At 42.0% G+C, this 20019-nt stretch overlaps 1 protein-coding gene and 1 non-coding gene across 2 annotated transcripts in view; one reads left to right on the top strand and one right to left on the bottom strand.

Moving 5' to 3' along the window:
• Nucleotides 1-18728, bottom strand: part of LTA4H (leukotriene A4 hydrolase) — a 37505-nt gene extending 18777 nt beyond the window's left edge. Inside the window, exons 1-12 of the mRNA XM_075600569.1 lie at nt 18409-18728; nt 16477-16607; nt 10948-11068; nt 9558-9626; nt 8383-8487; nt 7348-7400; nt 5348-5420; nt 4420-4560; nt 2984-3007; nt 2342-2412; nt 1913-2024; nt 824-968 (exon numbers count right to left, since the gene is read on the bottom strand). Coding sequence (XP_075456684.1) covers nt 824-968; nt 1913-2024; nt 2342-2412; nt 2984-3007; nt 4420-4560; nt 5348-5420; nt 7348-7400; nt 8383-8487; nt 9558-9626; nt 10948-11068; nt 16477-16607; nt 18409-18555 — 1192 coding nt within the window. The 5' untranslated portion in view covers nt 18556-18728. The remainder of the gene's footprint in view (nt 1-823; nt 969-1912; nt 2025-2341; nt 2413-2983; nt 3008-4419; nt 4561-5347; nt 5421-7347; nt 7401-8382; nt 8488-9557; nt 9627-10947; nt 11069-16476; nt 16608-18408) is intronic.
• Nucleotides 18729-19045: 317 nt separating this feature from the next.
• Nucleotides 19046-19117, top strand: TRNAD-GUC (transfer RNA aspartic acid (anticodon GUC)). The gene has a single exon. It is a non-coding gene; the product is annotated as a tRNA-Asp (tRNA).
• The last annotated feature ends 902 nt before the right edge of the window (nt 19118-20019 follow it).

Raw genomic sequence — 20019 nt, 5'->3', positions numbered from 1 at the left:
TCTCTCTGCAAGGGGAAAAAACAGCAGCTTTTAAAAACCTGCTGCAATTTTAAATCTTTTTCCCCTTATTATTTACTCTCTCTCTGTTGTAATAAGCAAACACCACAATTTTACAAGTCTTTAAAGAAAAGACACAGAGCTCTCAATTGCAAGTGAGAAAAGGAATCAGGCTTAAGAAAAACAAAAGAGTGAAATTGGAATTTTAAACAACCAGTAAAAACCTCCAGTAGTGAGGGAGGAGAGAGGGGGTGAGACTGCAGTTTTCCAGCCAGCTCAAACTGCAGCTATGCTGGGTTAAATCACTGCAGCCCCTGGGTGAAAACCAAAAACGGCTTTTAAGCCTGAAAATACACCCAAAACCCTCTATAAATCTCCCAGTATACTCACAGTATACCCCCCCTTAGGATCCAAACCAAAAAATACCAAATAAAGAAAGAATAAAGCGGATTCCTTACCAAATGCCTGGGAGCTCTGTACATACACTTCTGAGTGAAGCAGCAGCAAGTGATAGTGCTGAGGTGAGCGAACCAGACGAACAGTGTGCGTTTTAAATGTTGGATTGAGCAACCTAATTTCCCAATTTTTACATGGTGTGGTGATTTTCACTTCTCATTTGCCACACCTGTGGCTGCAGTACATTGAAAAATAGGTTGCCCACCTCTGCTCTAAATGTTCCCAAACTTCCACACCAAACGTGAAAACCCTGTTCTATTGGTTATGACTATGTGTTAGAGTAGCAGGGATGAGTACAAAATCAATGAGGCAGGCGATGGAAGGGTCTTTAAATGGTTACAAAATGTACTGTTTAGCAATTGTTGCACACCTGGTCCTCCAAGAAGCTGTTCGAGGTAGAACAGCAAAGCAAAGCCTTTCTCGTAGGGAACAGAAGAAAATGCTGCATCAACGTCCACTTCATGAAGATTGGGGACCAGGTTGGTAAGAGGATTGGTGGCTCCAAATGTGTTAACCTGTTAGAAATAATCACAAAAAAAAAATATATATATATAAAAAAATTAAAAATGTAGAAAGTCCACTATTCTGACGCGTTCTTTACCCTAGGAAAAAAAAGTTTCCAGTTATGAGAAATAAGCAATTAAACAAATAAACCCACAAAAATAAATAAAAAATTATTGTTTTCCCTCAAAAATCCATTCATGAACAAGATGTGACCTGCAATACTCCTCAACCCACAAGAGCTTTAATGTGTTCGTCGCCTGGCTGCACCATTTTATATTTTTCAATATTTCAGTTTGCTGATTAACTCCCAGATTTGGCACACCAGATATGTTTAACATTTAAAAATCTATGGTGCTGCTGCATCAGTGTAAAATGGCTTTTTCAAATTAATAGCAAATCTACAATAGCCATAATAAAAACTACACGCGAGGGAAACAAATAAATTGTTGTATTTGTCTTAAATATTTTTCCGTGTTATATGCTCAGCACAGTGTACACTGAAACACAAAGAGCTTACAGTCCAAGTCCTGGTGCCTGAAAGTATTAAACAAGGTCACAAGGAAATGTCTGGCCATCAGCACGCTGTTTGAATCAAAGGCCAGCGCACTGGGTCACTTTTCCATAATAACCATAATCTATTTGCAAAAAGCCCCAAAACTGTTATATACAAAAATAATCAAGATTCATATTTTCATACAATATCCAAAGGGGAATAGGATAACATGACACTGCGGCAATCACTGCAGATCATATCTGCCGCTGTTCTGGTTAAACTCTTCCCAGGGATAGTCGCAGAGCACTGCAGTCCCTGCTAACAGTGAAGGGGTTTTAAAAAAAAAAAAAAAAAAATAGTTCTTTTAAATGCCATCTTTGACCAATGGACTACATTTTAAAAACATGTGTTAACAAAACCTGTGTCAGACATGCATGCAGTATTATATAGTTTAGGACATACCGAATTTTGTAATTCCTTCCATCCTCCGACAGCCTTAAATTGTCGGAATTTTTCTCCATACAGGAGGCCATCAATCCTGCGTTCCAGGTACACAGTGTGACCCTCATTTAACCTGGGAAATGGGAATGCTTAATTGGCATTTATTGCTTTAGCAGTGAATACTTACACACCAAGAATTTGATGTCTTGAAAACTTCCTATAGGAAATGTCATTTAAAAGAAGCGGTTAAAGTTTTTAAAAATAAAAACTGAATCCCTTAAATTACAACGTTAAGTGCCGTAGCTGAACTTAAAACAAAAAATAAGGAAGCGAATACGCAAAGTACAGCATTAGAATATGAACTTCAGAAGACCATCAACGGTTATCGTGTTTTGGACACTGCAGGTGCAGAGAAGGGACATAGTTAAACATAAAAAAACCACAACGTACCAAAAATGTTCCCATGTTTTGTTTGTGACCAGGTTTCCTGTCCAGCTGTGTGAAATTTCATGTGCAATGACCTGTATTGAAGAGGAGATGCAAAATGAATGAACACTAGAAACAAGCAGATAGATATTTTATATTATGGCGCATGACTTCGCATCATTTATTTTGCTCATCCTTTTGGCACCCTTGTAATGTTCAGGTAATGTCAAAAGCGCTCATGGCCTCCAGCATTCCCTGAAAATCATATTTCTTTTCAATCCTGAGCAGCAGAGGAATGGAGAACGAGGAGGGACATCTTTCTTTCTGGATAACAGGAAAGGCGATCACGGACTCTAATAGGAATCACTGGCCCCATTTCCAAAATGCTTACAGCACTTTAACCAATATTTTATGACATGATCAATAGCACCGTAAATAAAACTTCAGTTCAGGAATACATTATGACAGTAAAGCCTACAATAAAAACACCATTAAAGGAAGCGTGTGCAGATAAAAAAAACAAAAAAACACCACAGCCTGCTTTTGCCCATGGAGGTAAAAGAGGCACAATAATTAATGCAAAGCCAAATAAGGAAGAGGCAGGGAAAAAAATAAATAAAAATTCACAGCAGTGAATGATAGTAGGGGGGGGAAGAGAATACTTACACTTGCTAGGGACCGATCACCAGCCTGTAACACACCAAGATCAGATAGTCAACAAGTGCAGAGTTGCTTACAAACTTAAAAATCGTTTGCTACCAATTGAGCGAAGTGAAAAACATTCGCATTTTCATTACAACACAGAATCTATAGCAGAGTGGGATCCCAAATTAACTATAAAGCAGTCTTTAGGGACTACATTTTAACGTTTTGTAGCATTTACAATGCTATAATATAATAGTGTAGCCAGGTCCCCCCATTACCTGAGGGGCTGCGTGAGGGGGACGGCTGTTAGGCTGTGAAGGTGTCTGGTGCAGGGAGCAGGCGAGCGGGTCGCCAATGTTCTAGCGAGGGCACTGCCATATTGTTTTGTGCTGCGCATGCGCAGTACGATTGTCAGTGTGGCAGCCATCGTGCTTCACAGCGACGACCATTACACCCAAACACTCCGCAAGGGAACTACAATTCCCAGCAGCCCCAGGGGCTGCTCACCACATGGGGCAAGCGTAGCCAATAAGGCTGCAAGGATCTCGGCAGGACTACGGATACATTTGGCACACTCAGGAGACCACGCCAGTTGGAAGAGGGACCTCAGAGAAGTAGGTAGTGTCCAGGGAGCAGTGCTCCCCTGCACTAGGCCAGATCTCTCCTTAGTCATTGCTAATAGTAGGTTGTGGCTGCTACAGAGAAAGCCCTAGTTATGGACCTTTCCCCAGTAGCTGCATATAGTCAGGTACAGCATCGGTGGGACGCCACGTGGTGACTACGGCCTGAGGTCTAGGACCAAACCATCTCAGTGCAAGAGACTCTGGTGAATTTATCCACGCCGGAATGCACCCCCACGTGGAGGTGGACGCCATTGCGGACGACGTTGCTGGATCAAGCTGATCCCTGCTGCTAAGTCGGACGCACCGGGTACTGGAGTATCCGGCAGGTACCTCAACTAAGTGCACCCACACTACAAGGGATAGCGCGATCTCCAACACTTTGGGTGGGCCTCGACATTGGGAAGAAGGGACATCTGGGTATTGGTGCCTGGCACCCAATGTAATTTGGGGACACTCACTGGTGGTAGCAGGTTGGGGCCTGTATTATTGTGTGGTACAGGGTATCGGGGTCTGCATTCAGTAAAAGTTGTTGTTATATACCGGTTTGTGTGTGTATCATTACGATTGTTCCTGTAAGGGGCCTATCCCACCATGTTGGGAACCCTTACAGGTGGAGGCGCTGAATCGATACGAACCAGAATCACCCCAGGCTCCCAGTGGCGGAGGCTCAGGCCTCCTGGTTGCCAACAGGTTATAGCAGCATTGCTAGTTCCTTCCCGAGTAGAATTTTTGCCATCTAATCTATTGCTGCTAAATGCAACAGTAGCTCAGCACACAATTAAGTACTGTAATTAGCCTATAAAGTGCAGCATGTACTGTATAGATTGATCTTACCAGCACAGTCGGTGTTACAAAAGTAAGACAAGGATTCTCCATGCCGCCGTATGGAAATGAAGGAGGCAATATAAGCAGGTCATACCGCTCCCAGACATAGGGGCCAACCAGATCTTCTGCATGTTTTAACATTTTTTCGGTCTAAAAATAAAAAAGATTCACATGACTATAGCACCTTTCAGTTTCACAATTATTCACTATTATATTTTCAGGAGATACTCAACCATTTGGTGTATTTTCCATTCAATGGAATAGTTAATACAACAGATATTACCAAATGGTACTTCGTAATCATGGCATTTTTGCTACGCTGCTGGCAATAGTTAAAGCAAATCGCAAAGTATTCATTTTTTATTTTGAAACACTTCATGGTTAGAAGCGCTTATAAAAGAAGCCATAGTGAACATTAACAGAACAAACACCAGAACCTGTTCACGTAAACATACTAGTGGCAAAAAGAGGCTTCCTTTCCTAAAAGGGGTGCAGCTAAATCCTGAACAGGTCAGGATATTCCCCTAAAAAGACAAGAGGCATTATTCCTGCATTTACCACTTTCCAGAGCAGAGTGATTTACATCATATTGAAAGAAGAAAAAAGAAAAAAAAAAAAGGACAGAGTTGCTTTGCAGAGATGGATTCGTGATCAATTAAGGGAAAACAAACCTTTTAAATACAAAAATAATAAATAAATCCAATATGCAATTCTAGACCGCTGTAAAAGGTCACAAATGTGTGATGCCCCCATTTTTGATCACCAGCAAGAAAGCGGCCAGAAATATTTTCTCAAACGTATGAGCCACCTTCAGCTAAAAATAAAACTCTGGGAAATACCATATTGCTATACAATACTTTGCTGCTGGGTGCAACTGATACTGTATCTCATACGCATGTAACCAAACACTAAATCAGTGATAACTTATAGAACCAACCTCAGCAAATTCATATGCAGATGCATCCATCAGCTCCTTTTCAGTCCACACTACTGTCCTAGGACCAAGCTTTCTGTTAAAAATAGAATATGAACTCAGTCATTGAAGTAAATGTCAAAGAATCAACATTTTGGCTGAGGATTTTAATGTTCTCTGAACGTGTGCATAAATAAAAACACGGCGTAGATGCATGCAGAGCCGTCTTACGTGCAATAATAAATACAATTTAAAAAAAATACCAACATTTAAAAATGTATTGAAATTCTGCAAAATATTACTATAGACATTTTATTTATTTACATGTGTCGTTTGGTTTTTTTATTTGCAAAGTCATTCATGTATCGGGTAACAGATTCAGGCACACCGTGTATACTACTTCCCTTAAGGTTTTAAAGATGCAACTAGTTTTTTGTTGTGCGTTATTTTTTTAACTACATTGCCGACAAATCCATTAAACTACCCATTAATAATAAAAATTGTATAAACATCTTGAATAAAAAAAAGTTTTAAAAAGAATGATAATTTAGTAACATTTGCTGCATTTAGTTAGAACTATAAATTTACAATACAATTTTGGCCCATAGTATTTGTGGGGACCTCGAGTGGTCTGGGGCACTGGGCTACAGGCTGGTTAGCCCATGCTTAAAATGGCATTGGATGCATGGATTAAAAGCACAGGACAGAAAATATAATAATGCAGAGTTGGTATGTAAAGCAAAATGCCAGACTTGCCCAAGTCAAAAAGACGGCTTGAGGAAGGGTTTAAGGCACAGGTCCTTCAAACAAAATAAATACCACCCCCTACTCTCCAGTTAATCACACTGGTATAGGAGCCCCAAAGATACAGGGCACATTGGTCTCGCCAGAAGGGTAATGCATTGCTGTAATTTGCAACATAATCCACAAAACACTCAAGATTTTTGCCTCCAGCAAGGATTAGAGTTTGTGAATTTATTAGTGCAGCAGTAGAATACTTAAACAAAGCATTGTGTTTCAAGTACAGGCTTGGCCGGAAAAGATAATGCAGTCTAATTGGCACTTTAATGGGGCCAATATAAAAAAAACGTAGGCACAGCTCTCCAAATATTAAAGCCAGCACCAACCAAATCTAAAGCAGCAACCCCCATTTTATTTTTACAGAATTGAAACGGTTCTGTTAATAGTACTGTAGAACTAAACCATGACGTAAATTCAGCTATAGTGACCCCTTGGTTTCCGATATACTTAGCGGTAAAGTTACATACATAGCACTTTCAATGTCTGCCCAATACAATGCTGCAACAGATGGTTGGTTTTCTATTGGGCCAAGATTTGGCTCCTCAAAAGCCAGCTGACTGACCACCAAATTAGTACATTTGCAAAGAAACGCCCTCAATGTAAATTATAATCCCGCGCCTTCCAAATCTCAATGTCATGTTGCACAAAACTTTTCACAATGCCCTTTCATCCTCTGCAATTTGACTTTCAATTTGTACACTCCTAAAAGCACTAACCAAAGCCGTTGGCCTTCATGTGGTTTACTCACAGAAAACATTAGTACTACCAACATTGTCTCTTTATCCTGGGCCAGTTCACCGTTCATTCTGCTAGTATCCCACATGTGTGTTTTGAGCCCTTTCTTTCCGCTCTCAGTCTGAGAAGGACACTGTTATTCGATTTAAGCAACACGTGTGCAGGAAACATAATTTGATCTCTTTACCAAACCCATCATCAGGTGGGGGGTTAAAAACATAACCTGTGTATATGTCTTAAAATCGCAACAAGTGGAAGTTTGAGAATGTGCACTGGATGTGGAGAAATGTATGCCAAAGATTGCCATACACATACAATATACAGTTGATTCAGTACTAAAAGACAATGGGCTTTCTTCATATGGGAAAACTCAAGTTAATTTACAACATATAGAGAAAATCTAAACTGCATGATTTTCAGATTCTCAAATTCATTTAGTTTTCTTCAACATATTATTTACAAGATACTCTGTTAAACATGACACTCACCTGCCCTCCACAGCTCCCACAACCAGGGCAATCAAATAGCTGGGTATTGGGACCTGTTTAAAAAAAATACATTTTTGACATTTTGTTTAAATGGGATTTGATCATTTTATTACAGTTGGCTCTGTACCTCTATATTTTAATTTAATAGATGCAGATCACTCAGGTTGAGACCTTTTGTGAAATATTTAAAGGTCGCAATGTTCCTTCCGAGTATGACACAAGTGAAAACAATACAAGAAGGTGGGAAAAACGGTGTTTAAAAAAAAGAAAAACCCACATTTTTGTAATGTCACGCTAGTCTCTAGATCAGCCTGGCCCCTGGGCTGCAAGTCATTTAATTAAAGAAAATAAAAAAAACATTTAAATGCAAGAGACAGCACTCCCTGTCTGAGATCTCCTTACAAGGATCAGCAAAACTTCAGTGTGTACGTGTCCATATGGATTTAGGTTTCTCAACTACAGTATATTGAAGCACAATTGCCAAACTTGCATCATTTGAGATTTCCTTCTGCAGGCAGAAACCATTTTATTGGCAACTGCCAACTCTAAGCATGAATAATGAAAGATGGGAAACACACAAGGTGCAAAAAGTTTGATTGCGGTATCCTAAATTAAATGTAATGCACAATACCTGCAAAACACTTCAAGAAGGGATTAGGGGTGGGGGTTGGGTGTGTGGTATGAAAGGAAGGAGAGCGTGGGAGATAGGGAATTCTCATTTATCGAGAAGGCGACACTCCCTGTAACGGTGTACATTTTTTGTGAGGTTTCAGTAATAAAGGCAAGTTATCTTGTGCATCGTGTGTGCGGTTCCCATCACTCATTGTTTTGTTGAACGACTGCTCAGATCATAGACAGCGATCTTGGGGTACATCGCACAACTTTTAAACAACGGAAATACAAGAAACAATCCGATTAGGGAGTGTGATCCTCCAGTGCAGTGAATCACACGAAATTTACCGATACTGAAAGCAGTGCCTTTTCCCCACACATTGATGCGATAGTATTAATAAGTACAGTAACTGGAAGTCTTACATTTTGCCTGAAACGATAGATCTTCCTTTTGCAGTCCTCTGGATCAGGTATATCGCCATCATTTATAGCACTCATTAGAGCCACTAATTCTTTAGGGATTGAAACCTAAGACAGTACGTGAACAAATTATCACACGGTTTTAAAGGCAATACCTGCATATATTAGATGTTTGTGTGAAACCTAGTAATGCCTGTGAACGAAGCTTCAAACTGCTTTTTGGCGCACGGAAAGCTCATTAGCTTGTACGAGCCGACTATATGTACCAACATGACGCTTCCTCATCTGCGTCAAGAGCCTGGTCTATGTTTTCATGCACAGAAATAGATAGCGCAAGGTGTGCAGAGGTTAATAGTATGTGCAAAACAAAACCATGTTTGTGCGCCAAACAAAAGTAGAAAGTGTGCAATCTGTCAACTTCAACATGGCTGTGACGGTAGGGGGTAACCAGGCTCAAATAAAGGTTAAGCCCGTTTTGGTTACCCCTGATCCGTGTATAAGGGTCCAAGAGAGTTAGCTCGTGGGCCCACTAACACTGTACCATTCTGTTGTACTGTATGCAATAATAGTATTTTGTGTGTTTTTCCCTTTCTGGGCATGTCAGCAAGCAGGGATTGCTAGGGTATGAGTTTCTTTGATCTACTCTCCTTTGTGCATGGTTGCTGTGCAGGACTTGGCACAGGCTCCCAATGACAAAGTGCCATGCCTCTTCTCCAGCTTGGCTCAGATACAGAGATTATAACACTAGGCCTATTAATCTGCTCTTCAGAAACCCTCACTGAAAAAAAATACGTTTTTATTTCCCTATAAGTATGATATTAAAATTACTTCCTTAAACACATTTAATCTCAAGAGACAATGCATCTCCAAGATGCTTGAGCCAAGTGGGTCTAACCCTTTAAAAGCAGAGAGGTGGTGGTTCTAGTTGAGTCATGGAAAGGTAGGATGAGTAAGAACAAGTGGGAAGTTATGGGATAAAATGGGAGATGTTAAAGGTTGGTAAGAGGAATGGATCAGAAAGCACAAGGCATTAACCCCATACGCCAAGTCACTTGCCAATAGAATAAATTTGAAATGATGACATGCAACATAAGTCAGTATGCAAACTCTTCACGGCAGGGAGATGAAAAGGTTTGTTGTGAATAGTAAAACATTTACATTTATTTTGTAGCACAAACCTGACAGTAGTAGGTGAATTTCACTGATGGGGCATCTTGGCAAGGCACAATAGTTCTACAATGTGTAGCCTAGGAGGGAAAAAAAAAAAAAAACAAAGACGACCAGTCAGATGTGGTCACTTAAATATATATTACACCAAAACCTACTAGAAGATTTTACAATTTTCTAATATTATAATTTTAAGATTCTTCTTAAGCATCAGTTTTTCGGTCTACTTTTTGCCATGCTAATAAAGCCATTACTAAAAATTTGGTGCATGACCGAATAGTAAAGATTTAACTTTTGCAATTTCATTGCAACAAACATGTATTATTCTGAGGATCTTTATACACCATCAGCCTTCAAAACCTCGCTCACATTAAAATGAATCAAGTATTTCCAGTGTACACTCACACGAGCAGTCGCTTTGCATAGGGCTAGATCTGAATGTGATTACCCAACAGGTCGAAGATACAGTAGAGGCTGCACTGGATATTTAGACCTTCGGTGAGAGAGGACTGCAAAGCATTGCAAATGAAGCGTCAACATGTATAATTAATGTGATGGTGGGCAGCTGAGAAAATGTCAGATCTCCAACAGCTATTACAGACAATGCTTTAGATAGTTGGAAGTATTGCTCTGCATTTCTTTATAGTGTGGCAAGCCAATTCTCAGTGGTGTGGCACCAAACAAAAATTGTTGTTAAAATAAACACCCTGCAGACAGGAAGAAAAAACAAACAAAAAAAAAAAACACACATTTTGTAAATAGTAAATAACAGAAGATGATTAGCATGTCACAGTAAAATAACTGAAGATGTGGGGATGAGAACCCCAATGCATATACATACAGAAAGCTTGTGGGTCAAAATAAAAATCTAAACATTTTAATGTTGGTCTCCTAGAAGGTATCAAAATCTACAAGGGTACTTCTCCAGCACCAACACAAGCTACTAAGAGTGCGACACACGATATGCATGTTCAACATTTCTGTACACACAGGAACCTCCCTCCGCAGTATGTGCACGGTGTTTATTAATTTCAGCTTGTGTTTCTTTAAACCTCAAAGTGCTGGTTTATAGTCAGGTATGTGTTACCTTTGTTTCTGGTAGTGACAGTCCACTGCTTTTTAAATAGAGGGTGCTCTCAAGAGAAGTGAAGAGACAGCTTATGATGTTCAATGTAAATCATTGTTTCATTACTGGTACACAGCGCACGCCCCTTCAAATTGAATCTCTTAAGTGTCAAAATGAGCAAAGGAGAAACCATTGCCAAGTGTCAAAATGAGCAAAGGAGAAACCATTGCCAAGTGTCAAAATGAGCAAAGGGGAAACCATTGCTATACTATAACTGGCGCACACAACAGACAGCATTGAGCTAAAGCAAAGTCAAACTTTAGTATCAACATCACCTGGCATTGGCTGAAGAGATAAGGGTGTTTCTTCCCAGCAGTTTGTTCAGGTGTAAGCCACTGAAGTGCTGATGACTTTGGAGAGGTCTCATAGCAGATTCCCACAATGATCTCTTGTCCCCTGCATAAGTTTAGAAACAACTTGACGTAAAAGTTCTGCTACAAATATTTGGAACTAATCAAGTGTCAGTAGGAACAATTACACGGGGAAAAGTCCTTTATTTGATATAGGTTTTCAAATATGAAATGAGAGAGGGAGACCCCTTTAAAGTTGGTGCACTCTTGTAAATCCTTGTGGTGTGTATTAACACTTAAGAAACACCAGAGGAGAGAGAGAATACAATTAACATACAAGTAGCAGCAAACTAGTAGATTGTTACATGTGTTGCAGTACCTGCCACACTGGGCAGTATTACAATTCTGCTTCGTTTTTTCTACAACTACTTGTTACCTGATGCCTGAATGAATGACCAATCCTGTACCTGATTGCTTCATTGTCCAACCCCTAAGTATGTGCTATATTTTGTCTGTTATTTGTACAATCTTGTGTGTTTTCACCTTCTTTAAGGAATAAACTTAATTTATCATATCCTAGTCGTATTCAATTCAACCCAGATATTTGTGTATATTATAACATTTCACAAGTTACCGTGACAGGCTTATAACAACTCTCTATTTGCTTTAAACTATCCATGTGATCTATTGATAAGGCCGCACGCAGTTCATGATTACCCTCATTTTTATGTATTAAGATCTATATTTAAATCACTATATTTATAAAGGTTACCTGTACGCCAACCATTACCCTAATAGACGTATCCGGGTGTTTTTCTCTCCATAGAGGTCTGGTACATACCACACTCACCAACCCTATTGTTAGGCCGCTCCCATGGTGAGCGCAACCAAAATGCCGTGGCTCTATGAGGCAGGCCATAGAGCGTGTGACCACGATGCAGATTTACCAGAAGACAAATAGATTTGTGTGTTGCCTGATGGCCGGGTCACATGAGTGGTTCACCCAATGAGGGCGAACCAGCTCTGTGATGTCACAGGCACGCCTCTGACCCACCTACCCCAAGGCCACATCTCTCCAGCTACAGGAGCACACGCTACCCATGGACGCGGCCTGTTAGACTGGTCTATCCATGTACCATTTGATATAACCTTAGTAACATATTGAGATTAGTCCTCTCACGAGACACCATTTTCTTTTGGAATACAAAGGGTTCCAAACTCCTCCTGGCATTATTGTGCGGATATGCTGTATACTAAAGTGCCAATACACACGACAGGGCTTTACAGGAGTGCACCCTCTCTCCCCCGCTCAAGAGTGTATACAGGTTTTCAACCATCTACAGTATAATACATATTCTCTTTTACACAAAATAAACCAGTCCTAGGCCTGGGACCCGGTGCGCCCGGCTGCGCGGGCGGCCACACGCGAGTTCCCCACCAGCAGGGGAATCCTCCCGAGCCGGTCCCGGTCCCCCCTGGCTGCACAGCTGACTACACGCTGTGACGCGTCACCCGCTACGAGATACAAGAGAATGGTGATCCCTAGCGTTGACGCGTCACGTGGTGTGGCTGTAAGCCAATGAGGAGGGGAGGCTTCGGGAGGAGAGGCTTCGGGGAGCGGGGAGGCGTGTGGGGGGAAAGCAGCGTGAGTGCCTATCTGTGTTTGTGTATGTGTGTGCCCGAGTGCGTGAGTGCCTGCCTCTGTGTGTGTGTGTGTGTGTGTGTGAGAGAGTGCCTGCGTGTGTGTGTGTATGTGTTTCTTGGAGATGAGGAGGAGCGCAGGTAGGTGTAGCAAAATATGCAAAAAAGAATAACAAATATATAGTGCAGATGGTTTTAAAACTCCTGACGAAGCATCTGGCGAAACGCGTAGAGTTTGAAGAGAGAGAACAAGCTCTGAAGGACTGGCAGAACTCGGTTTTAGATCTCTTCCATTGGGAACTTCCGCCCTCAGCCGTGACGCGATAGCGGAAGTGACGCGACGGCTGTGACACACGCGGAAGAGAATCCTGTATGCTGTGAAGCTGCCTACACCTACACCATTATACAACGAGCTGCGGTTCTCTCCCCCACCCGATTTATACATGGCGAATGTGAGTGTGATATACTCGTGTTATTTGTATGCTTAATACATTATTGGAATAGTATGCACTATTGTGGCTTTTCTTCTTATCCATACATATCCGTGCCTTGAGGGATTTCCCTGCTACCATTTAAAGGGCTCCAGTCAGAGAGAGAAGGATCTCTGACACGTGATATTTTCTACGATCTATGTGAGTTCGATTCTATAGATTACATCTACTTACACAGTGTTTACCATCTGCACTATATATTTGTTATTCTTTTTTGCATATTTTGCTACACCTACCTGCGCTCCTCCTCATCTCCAAGAAACAATCTACCCTTCTGGGACCTGGAACTGTCCCATCAGAGGAAGTTGAGCTGCTTTTACACACATTTATTTTTTCACTATTTCACTATTGGTGTTATATTGTGTGTTATTAGTTGTATTCCCAACAACAATATTGGTTCACCAGGGAGCGCCCAATCCACTTCCCCACCTCACCCCTTCACCTTTCCTTCACATCCCCTTGTGTGTATGTGTGTCTGAATGCGTGAGTGCCTGCCTCTGTGTGCGTGCGTGTGTGTGTATGAGTGCCAGCTCGAGCCCGTGGAGGGAGGGAGGGGGGGGGGGGGGAGAGTAGCGGGTCCCTCCGCTCAAGCCACGCCCCCCCTCCCGCTCAAACCTCCCACTCCCGCCCACCTCCCGCTCCCTACAGACCGCATATCGCGGTCTGTGTCTGTCAGCGCCCCGCTTGTCTGCAGTGCGGGAGCGCTGATGGAGGGAGCGGGGCCTTAGCCTTAGGCTGCTTTTATAGTGCCGGTGACGGCAGCTGCCGACGAAAGTTGAACTTTAGTTTTAAGCGATGTCGCTGGAGACAAGGCCAGTGTTGTCACCAAGGAGGAGGGCAGCGCTCTGTGATTGGGTTAGAGACTCACATGTGGCGACTGTCTATCTATATCAAAAATTATCACTGGCTTCCAAATTTTTGGTCGCGACGTCGCAGTCCAGCATGCGATGGATTCAATGGATTTGTTTTGGAGCGACATCGCGTCGCCGGGCACTATAAGCGCAACCTTAGTGTGAAGCTACAACAATGCTGATCACTACATTTGTGTAATTGCCCCCAACCTTTTTCATTCTGATCGGATTGTGAAATCCTACAGTAGTCTTCTGGTTTCAATAAATATTGAAGATAATACTGTGTAATGAAACCGTGTATGTGCGAGATATATTAAAAAAAACACAACATACATACATCAAGCTAGTCGTGCCTTAAACCAGGGGTGCTCAAACTTTTCCCCGTGCGCACCCTTGCCTGCTCTTCTCGCGCTGGTATCAAATGACGTGAGGGGTCATGTGACATCACTTTGCCGTGGTAACGTGACCCGCGGCGTCATTTGATGCCGGGTTACCATGGCGATGCGTCGCTGGAAGGGAAGTTAAGGCTAGGTCCCAGCTTCAGCACCCACTACGGCGTGCGCTGCAGGGACAAGATCCGCCCCTCAATGGGGCCGGGACCGCTAGCTACATTACCCGGTGTGTTGTGCGAACAGATCTCTGAATACAGGAAATCTGTGCTCACAACTTGTGACGGAGCGCTGGCCATGACCCCTGGCGGTTCAGCCAATGAGGGCGGTGGGGGGGAAAGAAGGTGAATCACCAAAACATTAAACAGTTTTGGTAACAAAATCAAAGAACAAGAAGCAGAGCTATATCAGGAAAATATAAAGTAGCAAGGAGAAACAAACAGAATAATTAACCAAAAAGACAAATTTTCACGGTGTGGGGGGAGAAGAGGAAAGGGGAAGCATAGAAAATGCAGCTAAAATATAAGCTGCAGAGGAAAAGACAGTGGAAATACAGAGTCAAAGTAACGGTCTGTGGGGATTCCAAGATTACATAATATACTGCTCCTTTTGAATATTATACAAATTAAATAAACATGCACCAGTCAAGGTCAGACCTGACCAGAAACCAAAGCGCACTAAAAAAGGGAATTTGTCTATATTGCATGTATTTGTACGAGACATTTAATCTCATTGTATGATCATTAACAGGTTTGCTTAAGCATAGTTCTATTTTTTCCAAGTAGTTTACATTAAAAAATTATGTATAGGTATTAATGCAATATAGCACGATTTTATTTTGCATTCATATTAAAACAAAAATTCTATTTGCTGGCGTGAACTATCCATAATCCCCAAGTAAATGTAGTGATATTTCAAGGTATAGGATTGTATATATTTATTAAGAAAATATATAGTCTGGTACAGCTTCTGAATAACAAAAAGGGCCAGAGTTTAAGAGCTACCCACAACACCAACTCTGCTGGACCTCGGGATTCTCCTGTTCTAAACTCCCATATTTATAATCTGTAATAGGAGGGCTACATAGGTACTGTAAATACATTTATCTCCCTCTACCCATGCATTGACCTACATTTAAAATCATCATCAAGTCTTGAGCAGTTAAAAATAGTACAGTAGGTTCTATACAGTATGTCAATTGCATCAGCTTTATTGAAACATCATACTAAATTATTATTACCAAGTAGGACTACATCTATTGGAAGTCACCTCTGGCTGACATTTGTAAGGCACGCACTGTAAATAAGATCACTAGATTGCATGGAGTTTAAAGGTTCTGGCAATTAGCTTCTGTAAGACATCGCCACAAGAACCCAGCAACTTATCAAGACACTGCTGAGTAAGCAGGATAGTAGCTTCAAGGCCAATAAGAGCAGATTATGTGACAGACTTTGTACCTAGAACAGTTGTGTGAAACAAATAATGCTTGGAAGATTAATTATCCATCATTCCTGTGCAGATTTGCAAAGGAAGTCATTACACAGTATATGGCAAATTATGTGTTAAAATGCTCATTGTCTCAGCTCTGCAAAGTACAAAGAGTAACGTATGATCATTAAGAGAGATTTATCGGCACCACAGTGCAGTTCCTGAGACCAAACTAATCTAAAATTTCCAGCGAAGGTGCATGGTCAGCCTCATTTTGTAGCCAAGAAGTTCATTGTGTTACAATTTAGCAGTCATTGTGTTGCAATATAGCAGTGGCATTTCAGCAAGTCACCATGCTTAATAACAAGCACTAATTAAATGCAGACTATATGTTGCCGAATTAATATACCTACATCTGATGTAGGTAACAGCATTACACAACTGTGGATATGCAGAGGTGCAGTGATTGGAGGATGTACAATATAGCAACCAGCACAAATGTTAAAAATAAAAAAAAATAAAAAAACCCCACTGATTTATTAAAGTGGTATGACGTATCGGTCCCCAATGACGAGAGATTGTTGTAGTTCTCACATCTTAACTTTCCAATTTACGGCCTTCAACAGAAAAAAAAAAAAAAAAAAAAAAACTAGTGAGCCGTGCATCTTATGTGCTGTATTTTTGATTACTTGAAAATAAAAGGCAAGACTGTACCTTGTCAGTGGAAAGGGAAGTGTAATTTCCAGTGGAGTTCCTTTGAAACTATGGCTCTGCCCAAGAACAAATGTTGCCTTTTGGCCGTTCACAACAACACTTTTTATTGTAAGGTCCTTGGTATCCAAAACCTGAAAAACATGGGAATCAGTCACAAACAGCATGCTGACTCACGCTCTACTAAGAGCATTAATCAAATAACTTAAAAACCACCAACACGCACACCAACTTGGTATACAACAACAATGTACAAAATATTTACATGTTCTAAATTACTGCACAAATAAAACTTTCTGCTCAAATTCCTCAGACAGCTTCCCCCCCTCCCTGCAAAGAAACCTTGGCCTCACTCTTCAAGTGCAGTGACCCTCACTGCATAAACAGTGACCTTGCCTTCACTGAGCTTCCACTCTGCCCATCATCATCAGCAGCAGCAGCACTCCATAACACACTAACACAAGTACCTCTTTTCTATTGCACAGTATATCTAATGCACGCATATGTCAAGTACACCCACCAATAATCTGTGATGCACTCATTGCAATCCCTGGCTCTCCTTTATTTATATACTGTAGTACAAACTGACATAAGAGGCCCGCAGGAAACATGATCTTGGCAGTTCTGCAATTCAAAACTTACTGTAAATCCTTGCAAAAGATTGGTGTTTAGCAACAGTGTCGGAGACAGCTACACTTGGATTTTTTCCCAGTGTTTATTCTGAGCAGACGTGAAGTATGGCAAGAAGGTTTCATCGTGCGTAAAATAATATAAATGCTATGGCTTAGTGCCAGAGAGAACAGCCTTCCCTCAGATGTGGTTAACAATTTCAATGGGCTAGCCACGAGAGGGTTAATGTAAACTTTTTGTTTTAGATATTAATCGATGAGCGGATAAGGGGGAGGGGGGGGGGGGGTATATATAATTCATACCAGACACTACCAAAGACGAAAAATAATAATCAGCCATTCTTAATGATACAAAATGTAATACAACAGGTTGGTAGAGCTATCAGCCATGTCAGTAGAAATGATTACAATGCACTTGGCTTTAAGGTTCTCTCAATAGAGCACAATAAGTACATTGCCACCGTCACAAAGCGGTGACACATCCACCTCAGCACACTGCGAGTTAGGCAGCTGCACACAATGTTATTTATAGGGGAAGGAGTAAGGAAGATGCAGATGTTATCTTTCCATATCGTGCTTGGTTGGAATTGTAGGTTTGCACGTTGTGTTGATGGGGTGTAGGGAGATAGAGTCATGCGGTCTTTCCTGCAAATAGTCCTATAGTGAACTGGTTTCTTTACAAAAAGAAATACATTCAACCACCCACAGCAATATGCCTGATGCAAAACTGTTATAATAAGAGCCATGTGCACAAAAGATCTTTACACAGCCAGCCACACCCCATGTATCTGTTACACCCTTATTTTTCCTCTTCGCTGCCACTGGCCATTCAGGCGACAAAAATAAATGAAGGTGGAAAACAAAGAAGAAGTAAAAGAAAACCATAAATACAAAGCTGTGTCTGTGCAGTGATCCTGCTGTCCTCTCGGATGAGCCCCGATTAGCAGTGCGCTGGCTGCAGTGCCCCTGCCACATTTCCAGCCCCTCTCCCTGCCACATTTCCAGCCCCTCTCCCACCACCCAGCCCCTCTCCCTGCCACATTTCCAGCCCCTCTCCCTGCCACATTTCCAGCCCCTCTCCCACCACCCTGCCCCTCTCCCTGCCACATTTCCAGCCCCTCTCCCTGCCACATTTCCAGCCCCTCTCCCTGCCACATTTCCAGCCCCTCTCCCTGCCACATTTCCTGCCCCTCTCCCTGCCACATTTCCTGCCCCTCTCCCTGCCACATTTCCACCACCCTGCCTCCTTTCCACCACCCTGCCCCTCTCCCTGCCACATTTCCAGCCCTCTCCCGGGTCACTGTACCAGCTGTGTCAGGGCGTCCTGCAGGGACCGCACGGTTAGGGAGGCGGAGGCTCGGATGACCCGGCTGCCGAAATCAACGTTAAACTTAAGGTTCAAGTGCTTGGTAATAAACTGGTCCGGAGAGGCGAATGAGCTGGGATCTGCCATGATCTCTGCGGGCGAGAGCGGTGCACAAGTCACAAGCGGGCACAGACACTTCTAACAGAGCAGGCACGGACAGCAACACAGACACAGCGTGACAGAGCAGGCACGGACAGCAACACAGACACAGCGTGACAGCGCAGCCAGGTGCTGGAGGGGGCGGCTAGTAATAAAGCGCGGAGGAGGAGTCCAGCATGCAAACGGTGCACGACGGGCGGCCGAGCAATGATTTCTGGGAGTTGTAGTCTTAAGGCGGCAGTCATGTTGGGTTCCGGAGGTCCCACAGCACGTAGTGATTGTTATGTACATGTGTCTGGGAATGTGATGAGTCGTCTGATAACAATCAGGTTATGGTCCAGCACACAGGGCCTGGTGTAAGCGTGTGTGCAAGTAGATGATTCACGAATGACGGAACTTGTTAGGATTTGCTGATCAATTACCGGTATCCTCCTCAGTACAGATGAAAACATCTGCGAGTTTTTGCCACATATGCAATTCCTCGTTAGTATAGTGGTAAGTATCCCCGCCTGTCACGCGGGAGACCGGGGTTCGATTCCCCGACGGGGAGGCAACAATTTTTTTTACTTACTATTTTTTTAATCATAATATTTTTCTTCCGTTTTATTACGATTTATTTATCTGTTTATTTTTGCTTTGTTTTTGTCATTTTTATATTTACATGACAAAAATGTGATCCATGAGCATTATTTTTATATACATATGCAGCTTAGTGATTACATAATTCTTTTTTTCCAGTCAATGGGAGTTTCCATGTGATAGCAGTTCAAGAATACCCCACTACATTTTAATATATTGTTCGGTGTTGGATATACTTTGAATATACCACCTTACATTGCTTTATGTATTCTCTTGTGTAGTCAATGAAAGATTTTGGAGCAATATAAAGAAAGCGAATAACCTCCTTTGTGTTGACGCGCTCAATGGTCCTAGTTATGCGTCTAGGCATAGCGTGGTATTGACAGCAAAAAGAACGTAGATATCTATTTGGGCTTTAAAAATAAAATTCCCATTAGTTTAATAGGTCTATATAAAAACGTAGCATATGTCCTCAGACGGTTTACTTCCTACATTCTGTACTATCGTCATGCAGTCTACCCCAAGTCCAGTCCTCAAGTACCATGTGCAGTGAAGAATATTAAAGAATAGCTACAGTACCTGATATTTTGGCTGGATCGTCGGTACACAAGTGTTGGTGAAATCTTATGGGGTTCTCAACTCCAGGCCTCAAGTAACACTAAAAGTCCAGATTTAAAGATATCCCTGCTTGAGCACAAAAATGAAAATTATTTAGCCACTTGTGCTCATGCAGGGATATCCATAAATCCCGGAGTGTTACTTGGAGCTGGAAACCCTATTGGATTTGCCCAATAGGTGTTACGCCGGTGCTGCCCGCAGACCAGACCCGTCCCCTGAGCTGAAGGGGGAAGTGGTAATACACGCACCCGCAGC

This window comes from Ascaphus truei, chromosome 5, assembly GCF_040206685.1.
Source record: "Ascaphus truei isolate aAscTru1 chromosome 5, aAscTru1.hap1, whole genome shotgun sequence".
NCBI lineage: Eukaryota > Metazoa > Chordata > Amphibia > Anura > Ascaphidae > Ascaphus > Ascaphus truei.
Note: the sequence above shows the minus strand (reverse complement) of the source record. Positions and strands in the feature narration are given on the sequence as shown.